General features: G+C 39.1%; 1 protein-coding gene across 1 annotated transcript; it reads right to left on the reverse strand.

The window, feature by feature from the left end:
• Positions 1 to 1004: 1004 nt before the first annotated feature.
• On the reverse strand, positions 1005 to 8568 carry LOC108668734. The gene is made up of 5 exons (XM_047879872.1): positions 7204 to 8568; positions 3348 to 3492; positions 2958 to 3117; positions 1863 to 2228; positions 1005 to 1529 (listed from the first exon to the last, which is right to left on the reverse strand). Exons 1-5 carry the CDS (start codon positions 8468 to 8470, stop codon positions 1005 to 1007), a joined length of 2463 nt encoding a protein of 820 aa, XP_047735828.1. The 5' UTR covers positions 8471 to 8568.
• Positions 8569 to 9601: the final 1033 nt, after the last annotated feature.

Genomic DNA, 9601 nt, shown 5'->3' on the forward strand with positions numbered 1-9601 from the left:
TAATCGCAGCACGCTGCGAAATTTTGTTCAATTTTACATATATTTTTACGCATTCAAAATATTTTTACCTATTTTACAAATCTCATGTTTGGAATCTCAAATGCTTATAAGTTCATATTTGTATTTCCAAAGTTGGGCTGTATTGCACAAAAGAAATAAATAAATACAAAAATATAAAACGAGCCTAAATGAGGGATCTTGAATTGAATAAAGATCACCATTATAATAACAATAATTTGTTGTACTGTAGTGTTAAACATTCACAATTTTTTCACAAACTGGAATTGATAAAATAAATTAGCGGGGATGACGTAGTCTTCCCTTCCTTTTAAAGAGTCTGGCAACCGTTGGAACTCAAATGTCGCATTGGAAACTCCAGAAGAATGATTGCATATTCAAATCCAATCTTTTATAATTAGGGGAAACTTATAACGAGGGGAATGAAGGGCAGAACGGGAAGGAGGAAGCTTATTCGTTAATACAAAACAGCGTTATACTATGGAAATTGAGCAGTAAATATGTGACTTGAACCACGTAATGATATTGCGACACGCACGAGTTTTGAAACTTTCAAATCACACAGTCGAGAAATTTCTTTCATGATGAGCGAGGAATGCATAATTTTCCTCTTCTTACTCATGCGTTACTTCGAATTGGGATTCTGCATTATGAGCTCTTGAAATACATTTGGCTATTCACATGCTTCATTTAAAAATTATGCGATATTCGTCGCAATTTAATATCATTCAATTTAATTTCAGCTGTTAAAGTGTTGTTAAAATCATCAGGCGATGATGAAAAAATCTGTCCTTATAGTTGATCAAAATATTTTCGTTTCATGTCAGCAGTTGTTTTCAGACATCTACTAACATTTACCACCTAATTTATATATGCGCAGATGCTAACATCGACGTTAAATTATTCTGCGTGGTAAAAGTTTAATATTTATTTGGCCGCGTGTTAAAGAATGATAATGCATGAGTGTTCTTCACAAGAGTTATATATTAAAAGTGACTCGCCTTATGCCTTAGCGAACCGAGTCGCAACGGATTGGCGAGATGGACGCGACTGACGCTGGCACGTCGCTTGCCTCGCAGCGTGTACCTGCACGCGATGACGTCACGAACACACGACCTGAAGTTGTGGTTCATGAAGGAGTACAAGAGTGGGTTGAGGGCGGAGTTGAGGTATGTCAGTAGGTTGGTGAACGGTGTGGCTAGTAGTGCGTAGTTACTTACCGCTTGGTACCCATGGTAGTAATAAGACAACATCTTTCGTACGTGGAAAGGCAGATTACAGATCGCAAAACACAGAACGAACGCTACGAGCAGCTTGATCACTTTTCTCCAAGTTCTTATGAGCTCGTATGAGTGATAGGGCCCAACTCTGAGCACTGGGTTCTGGGACTGCATGGTTCTAGTGACATCGATTCTGTCGCTTCTGAAGCTGTACTTGCTGCTGGAGCTGCTCACCGCTGCCAGGCGAACGCTCAGAGGCCTGTTCTCATACGCATGCTGCTCCTTCTCCACCTACATGATGGAAGTGAAAAAAAAAAACATTGAAACAATCAAATCTAACGATTTAAATATAAATCATTAGATCGTGTTTGACTTATTTGGCACTGAATCAATTCTTTTAGTCTTAAAGTCTATTTTGTTAATTGGTTTTCGAAATACCTGATTAAATATTATATGGAGCCAATACTTTGCAATCCACCGATATCAGTGCTTGCTTGTCCACTTCAACTTCTAATGTTCAGTGAAACCCTAACTAGAATATTGACTAAAAACAAAAAAATATTGACTTAAAAACAGAAATGAGACCGAAATTATTTGAATCTGAAACAGTCATAATAAAATGACTATGAGAACATCCACAAAGCCTACCTGCTGCATGAAGAGCTGTCGCTCGCACCAGCCCTCGGGCGCTCTACCCGCCATCCCGGCGCCGCCCGTCAACTCCTGGCGGAAGCGTCGCTCGATCAGCGTGCCGTTGATCCACAAATAGCGCCCGATCTTCCAGTACAGGACCGATATCACCGTCAGGGGGATAATGTAGAGCAGCACAAAATTGATCGTGTCGTAGGTTCGCGAATCGTAGAGTTTTCGGTCTGCTAAACAAATTACCTCGACGACGTTGTTCTCAAGCTCGTGCGCCACGGCTTTGAAGAAGATCAGTTTTGGACAACAGTAAATGCCGCTTAAAATCCAGACCAGCGCCAGTGCCACCTGTGACATTATCGAATCTAATTAGACGTCAAGACGCAAATTTATATTAACATATTCTTTTGGGCTCTTAGTTTGCTCCTAATTTTTTATCGAGAAAACAATGTTTCCTCTATGATTTTTTTTCATTTTCCATGATGTTTGTGGTTTATAATTTCAGCATAGATTCCTTGCTACATATGAGAAAATTTTCAACAATTGAAATGAAAAACTGACATTTCATGAGCGATGGAGTTGTGAACAAAAAGGCCACCTTTCGCTGCTTGCCAAATCTAAATTTTAAATCATATTCTCAGTCGAATTCCGCACCATTAGCAAACAATAGAAGGTTGGGGACGGGAGACCCACTTCATATATAACCGCCCAAAGCTGTTTATATTGATAAAAAGACTATTCGTATTCAAAAGCTCATTTTCAAACGGTAAAAGAATGAGTCGAATCTGAATTCACAAACTGCATTCAGCCATCCTTCGAAACTTCGCGCAACAAAGCTTCATATTATTGTAATCTTTTTCGAGCGTTGTTAATTTTTCATTAGGTATGTCTGACAATGAGTCTTTGTGAAGCTCGATAAAAATAGGTAGAACGTAATTAGAACTTCAATGGACACACACGCGTTCGTAAAATTGTACGTGCTGATGAACAGACGTGGATGGAAGTTTTGAATGGAGTTATGCAATAAATTTATACTTTCGTTAGGAAATAAAAAAATATTTGGTCTGTGATGCTCACAAGCAAGTTACGGTGTCGGAGAGCCGTCTTCGCTCTGAAAGGCTTCATGATGGCGATGTACCTCTCAACGCATGTCACCATGAGCACCATCACGGACGCGGTGTACGTCAGGTGATGCACGAAGTTGTACATCTTGCACAAGAAGTCCCCGAATATCCACCTGCCCAACGACAAACACACATATGCATGACAAAAGTGAATAAATAATATGGTGATGTAAACATTCTACTAAGCTCGTGCTGAGGCCGAACTGAGCTTCATAACGATGGTTATTTCTACTGAAGTGATGACTTAATTTGTAAAAAATGGTAAATTCAAATAAACACAGGCGTCGGTCGACGCCTAGCCTCTAAGTTAAGGTTATTTTCAAGTTAGGATAAGAGCGCTTACGACTGAGCGAGGTAAAGCCCCAGGTTCTGCAGGACGCAGAAAACGATGACCCCGAGGTCGGCCACTGCCAGGTTCGTCAGGAAGAAGTTGGTTGTGGAGCGCATACGAGGGTGAAGATACATCACCGTCAGCTCCACCAAGTTTCCTGGTGACATGTGGTGACCAGTATGGAGGGTGGAATTCTAGGAGTGGTGATTCATTTATTCAAGATTGATCCAGTCTTCTAACGTCATCAGTTCCAAAATATCAGTTACATTTAAAAAGGAAATCTTGTTGTGGGTTTTTAGATTCAATATGATAGGTGAACTTTTTCCAATGTTACCTCGGAATTCCTTCCTGCATTGCCAGAATTCCATCCAACCTATTAGCATTAGCAAATTTTATTTTATTTTTATTTTTATTTATTTTTTCGCTCCAGTCAGCTGCATGAGGTTACGCAAAAGGAGTTAAATAAAAAATTCCTCATCGTTTTCATACACTTTTTCATACAATTTAAATTTAAAAAAATTGCACGCCTAACGTTAAAGTCTGAATTAAAAAATCAAAACCAAATGCTAGGAATGACATGACGTATCGGAACCAAATAACATTTACTTTAGTTTGCAATGAAAAATTCTTCGAAAAAGTTCTGGAGTTACGTCGGCTAAATTTTTGAAAAAAATGTCAAATCAGTTATTCATTAGGCATTTCAAGCATTAGGAATTTACATGCTGATCTCGATAAGAGTAGTCTCTCGAAATATCTTTTAGTCAACTACCATGAGAAACAAACCATTCAAAACAACCGAGAAATATTTAAATTTTCTTTTGGATCTGAATTAAAAAAAACTTCACTAAATCTGAGAAACATTGCGCTGCTGTAAAGCTAACAGTCGCCTTCCAGCAAGCGTTTATTGTTAGCAGTTGCATTATATAGAGCAGTGCGAGTCGACATCCAGGAATTTGTTCCGTGGAACGTGGCGAAACTTATTTCATTTAAAAAAACTGCTGGAAGCATTAATACAAATGATTTGTTGGAAAATAATCTCGATTCATCTCTTACTTATCTGCCATGTATTCATTGTTTCTTAGAAGGTGTATTTATAACAAAACATGCAAGTCATGGCGCGGCGAGTTTTCCTAGAATTTATTTGCCGTCTTTTTTGTTTAGATTTTACGAAAGGTAAAAAGTGGAAGTTGTATAGTGTGTTAGACCCTGACGTGAATTATTAATGTCAAACATGTGAATTGATATGAATCGATGTGAATAATATGTTCACATGTAATATTTGATTAATATGTTTATTACTCAAATTTATGAGTACATATTTGTGCATATTTTAATCTCAAAAGAAAGCCTCGAGACTAAGTTTTCTACTCCAATTTTAGAGCAAGAAATAACCACGCGGATTGTTCATGCAGGTTGAAGGAGTTGAGTGCAATAAGTTGATTTTAGTGTATGTCAATCAGTGACCAGAATACTATACGTTTAAGTAGGCTGAATTTGAGTGCCCCGTTGGCCCCAAAACTTTATTCCCATCAGTTTATACATATTATGGCACACGCGTTGATTATTCGTTCGAACATTCGCTCATGTTTTCAATAAAAATGATTCCCCTCAATAAGCTAATGGGAAGTTTTGGGAAGCTAATATGTTTTCCCCTCAATAAGCTAATGGGAAGTTTTGGGGTCAACGGGGCACTCAAACTCAGCCTACATAATCGTACAGTATTCTGGTCACTGATTGTTACGCATTAAAATCATGATCTTTCAACCTGCATAAATAATCCACGTGCTGGTTAGATATGTTATTTCTTGCTCCACAATTTGAGTAGAAAACTTAGTCTCGAGGCATTCTTTTGAGATTAAAATATGCAATAATTAAACTTTGGACCATAAAGTAGAGTAATAAATATATTGATCGAATAATATACGTGAACAAATTATTCACATCGATCACATGCTCCATTGAGGAGCCACGCACTCCTCATTTAGCCACGCACTCCTCAATTAGCCCACTCATATTTGATTAAGCCATATACTCCCCATTATGAGCCCACGCACTCCTCGGCTAACCAAATCATTTTTTATTAGCCCATGCACTCCTCGATTCGCCTTTATTAGCCCATGCACTCCTCGATTCGCCCACACAATTCTCGATAATCCCAGTTATTCCTCGATCTACCCTCGCGCTTCTCGAAGGGACCAATGCACGATCGAACAGAGACTAATCAAAAAGGCAAGCATCGATGAGAAAATTTTTTACTTGAATGTAGGAATTCAAAGCACACGTAATAGTTACCATCGTCTCACATGTCGGACACATGAACAATATTATTCACCAGAAACCGAAACAAATGAGTTAAAGGTCATCAAGGAGCAAATTAATGGCGCAGGTCGGGATTTATCAGCTCAAGGACGATTCTTCATTCTGCTGCAGATCTATGGATGCGATTATATGCCGGCTATTATGATCTTGTAGGTTTGCCATCTACTTTTATTTTCTGCAAACTAGATATCGTGCCAAGAACATGGTAAACATTCGACTAATGTAAGAATTAATTGGTCGACGCGACATTGTAACTGTGTATGAGAGACATTGAGATATTTATAATAACATTGTGCTAAATTGTAGAAGTTATACTCAGATAGAAAATAGGTTCGGGCTGCTTGTCACATTTAAGCCTTCACCAGAACATAAGCAAGAAAATGACTATTATGATCACAGTTATTAATAACATTAAAAATTTAATTATGTTAATTTATATTAATTGTCCAATAGTTAACAATGATTAGCTAAGATTAATAGTAAAAAATTATAGAATCATTAAAAAAAGATGTCCTTTCGTGACATAAAATTTATCCCGTTATGCAAATTGCAAACTTTCGTCTAAATAATTCAAAGCCCAACAACAGTTGCAGGAAGTCAAATAATCTCTTCGAAGAAATTCCTACGAAAATTCCTGACAGAATACCTTGCCGGACGGGCGACTCATCGTCCTAAGGCGAAAAATCTCAAAGATCTGCAACTTGACGAGAATGTTTGCATCGTTCAAGTTTCAGAAAAGCTGAGATCTATAGCTAGAAAGCTCCAGATTATAATTTATTTTACAGCTATAATACTCGTTCTTTAATTCACAAATACAAAGGCAATAGAATGGCAATACGTTGGTTTGCGTAATATTTTCTACAAAAAAGGCTGTTAGTCGTTCTTGATTGTGTGATAGTAAAATCTAATTTAAGTTTCAGAGTGTAATAATATTGTCCATAATATTTACAGTTTAATATTATCATAACAGCGTTATATGTAGAAATGTTATTACCTGAGCTTTATTAATTCTAACACGTCGCCTCAAACAAATTCGTGGAATCGTTCCCTTATACCAACAACACTCTACTCCATTGTTCGTTTCCCATCAATCAGAATATTAAAGCAGGGGGCAGCCTGATAATTAGAATGATGTTTCACTACTAAAACTTGTACAAAAACGACCTCGACTCTGCTCCCACATGCTGTGTTTATAAGCAGATCAATTCAAGAGGAAGCACCTCATCAGCTTGGCTCTATCCATGAGTGATGGTCCTGCTAATGGAGCTGAGGTCCCGCCGAATTAAAAGAGTTCCCGCAACAATGGACGAATGGCTCGAGCAAAGCATAAAATTTTTATGTCTAGACAGTAGAAAGCGAAGCATCTTAAACACAGGCATTTTACGACTAACTGGAGGAGACTTCAGGACAAATAAAAATAATTTACTATTACAATGGTTACTTATAGGCCTGCATTGCACCTACATATTTTACCAATCCCATGTATGGTGTTCATGTCTATTTAAGTAAAGTACTTAGTATTATAACTAAGCAATATATGTCCACTCACCGATCAGTCCCGTCAAGAAGACCATGGAGTAGAGGGCGATGAGCAGCCAACGCACGAGAGGCATATCAAATATGTACGGTTGAGAGCCGTCCTCGGAAGACGCTTTTGATTCGTGAATCCTCATCCGAGGAAATTGTGTCGTGTTAATAAGACCATTCTGCTCAAAAATCCCAAGACGCTTATAAATCGTTTCGTTCCTCAGAAGTGAGAAGTATATCCAAGAGTTTTCCGGCAAAACGTGCTCTGGTTTCTTCGCAGAGATCCGGGGATGATGATTATTCAAAATATATTCGTTGTTCAGTGATTTGTCCGGAATAATTTTGAAGCGCCTAAGTGTGGCCGTTCTGTTATCTCTTGGGAAGTTATTTGTTCTGAACAGGATTGGCTTTTGTTTATCACGTTTCAAAATATTTTCACTCGATATGTTCACGTTTGAAGAACCAGTTTGGTTCTTTCGAATTTTGACATCAGCGTTGTCAAAACTACCACCGTTACTGTCAGTCGTCCGCGCCCGAATCGAATTTTGGATACTGTAAGGGAAGCTGTTAATTTCCTGGGTGTTGTCCGTGGGATCCTGGAGCACATCAAGCGTCCAGTTGTTGGCGTCACCGTAACGGCCATTCACCGGGCCCGAGTTGATGGAAGGACTAAAGCGGGATGAGCTCGAGCTGACGGTGGAGCTGAAGGACGCTGCGCTCGTGCTGGCGGTGGGGCTGAAGGACGCTGCGCTCGTGCTGGCGGTGGGGCTGAAGGACGCTGCGCTAGTGCTGACGGTGGGGCTAAAGGACGCTGCGCTAGTGCTGACGGTGGGACTAAAGGACGCTGCGCTCGTGCTGACAGTTGGGCTGAAGGACGCTGCGCTAGTGCTGACGGTGGGGCTAAAAGACGCTGCGCTCGTGCTGACGGTGGGACTAAAGGACGCTGTACTCGTGCTGACGGTGGGACTAAGGGACGCTGTACTCGTGCTGACCATGGGACTAAAGGACGCTGCGCTCGTGCTGACGGTGGGACTAAAGGACGCTGTACTCGTGCTGACGGTTGGACTAAGGTACGCTGTACTACTACTGACGCAGGGGCTGAAGGAGGCTGCGGTGGAGAGCACTGCCACTGTTATCACGGCTACGCTGCCTGCCGATATCTCAGCAGCAAGGTACGTCGGAGTAGAAGGGCGCGTAGAGTTAACCGAAGGAATAAAAGCGGGTGAAGAACAAGGGAGCGAAACGTTGCCGCGTAAGACGTCAGCATACCAGTTCATGTAGGATCCCATTGCGCAGAGAAGTGATTTACACGTCAGTGAATTTTCTTCATCTTTTCGTACTTTACCACATTTTGTGCTCTAGAATCTATCGCGATGAATATTGCGAGTCTTACTTCCGGAAAAACTTTTAATTAAATGTCAAATAAAATAAAAATAATTTATTAAAAGCTCTTAAAGTATTCACTTTTGCTGCATATCATTACATTTAGTTACTATATCGAGGGGATTAATTCATAACAAATTTTAGGCAACAGTCTCGTTTGAGCAAAAAAGCTGCGTTCAACAACAGTTCAATTCACTTCGTTAATTGAAATTCTATTATAATTTTAATTCAGTTCATAAGAAAATCGTAAATTTCAATAAAACTACGTTAATATAAACGTTTTAACTCCGTGTATCAGTTTAATGTACAAAAAAGCTGCTTTATATTATTCAAAATGTACTGGAGCAAAATTATCAGTCAATTTGAGTCTTGTTTTCTTCCCGTTATCATTCTGAAATTATACCACATGACGCTCTTAATGAACGTTTCGGAAAATATTTTATTGAAGATCAGATGATGAAGATAAATAAAAAAAATTAGTATAAAAATATTGATTAGTTTGTAATGAGCTTCTAGGAATTGGTGGTCGGTCGCTTCCGATACCCGAGATGCCTCCACACGTAATGGATGAGAGCTTTTCTCATCATGCTGAACTTTCTAAAAAAAAACTACTTTTCCCAATAAAAATTTTTCAGAAATAGTCCCACATGGAGTTTCTGAGTCAAATTATGAAATTAAATTCGATACTTGAATCATTTCGAACTGTCAGTTGATTGATTTCGTTGAACTTATCGCTAGTTGAATAAATAGCCCGGTGCTTTTAAAACAGCGACAGTTCTAACAACAAAATTTGATTCATTGAATTGATTAGGAAAGACCGTAGCATGCACTATCTGCGTGAACCCCGCTGTCATCATGCTAGTACAAATTTGTATTCTAATTGCCCTTTAAATAAGTTGGATTGCAGCGAGTGTTTACTTTATCGCACCACACTGTTAGAAAAATTACCGTTAACGGTATTACCGGCTTTTCAGTGGCCAGTCGGCGCGTGAAAAGAAACACCATGTCGCCGTTTTTATTCTAATTTAACACTAGAA

The sequence above is a fragment of the Hyalella azteca genome, unplaced genomic scaffold (assembly GCF_000764305.2).
Source record: "Hyalella azteca isolate HAZT.00-mixed unplaced genomic scaffold, Hazt_2.0.2 contig4082, whole genome shotgun sequence".
Classification (NCBI taxonomy): Eukaryota; Metazoa; Arthropoda; class Malacostraca; order Amphipoda; family Hyalellidae; genus Hyalella; species Hyalella azteca.

What these genes read in the sequence shown, in the direction of transcription:
- LOC108668734 (XM_047879872.1), bottom strand. Translation starts at nt 8,470, where the DNA reads ATGGGATCCTACATGAACTGGTATGCTGACGTCTTACGCGGCAACGTT. An exon ending in CTTCTTGACGGGACTGATCG is followed by an intron (nt 3,493 to 7,203) that starts GTGAGTGGACAT and finishes ACATGTCACCAG; the next exon opens with GAAACTTGGTGGAGCTGACG. An exon ending in GGGCTTTACCTCGCTCAGTC is followed by an intron (nt 3,118 to 3,347) that starts GTAAGCGCTCTT and finishes GTCGTTGGGCAG; the next exon opens with GTGGATATTCGGGGACTTCT.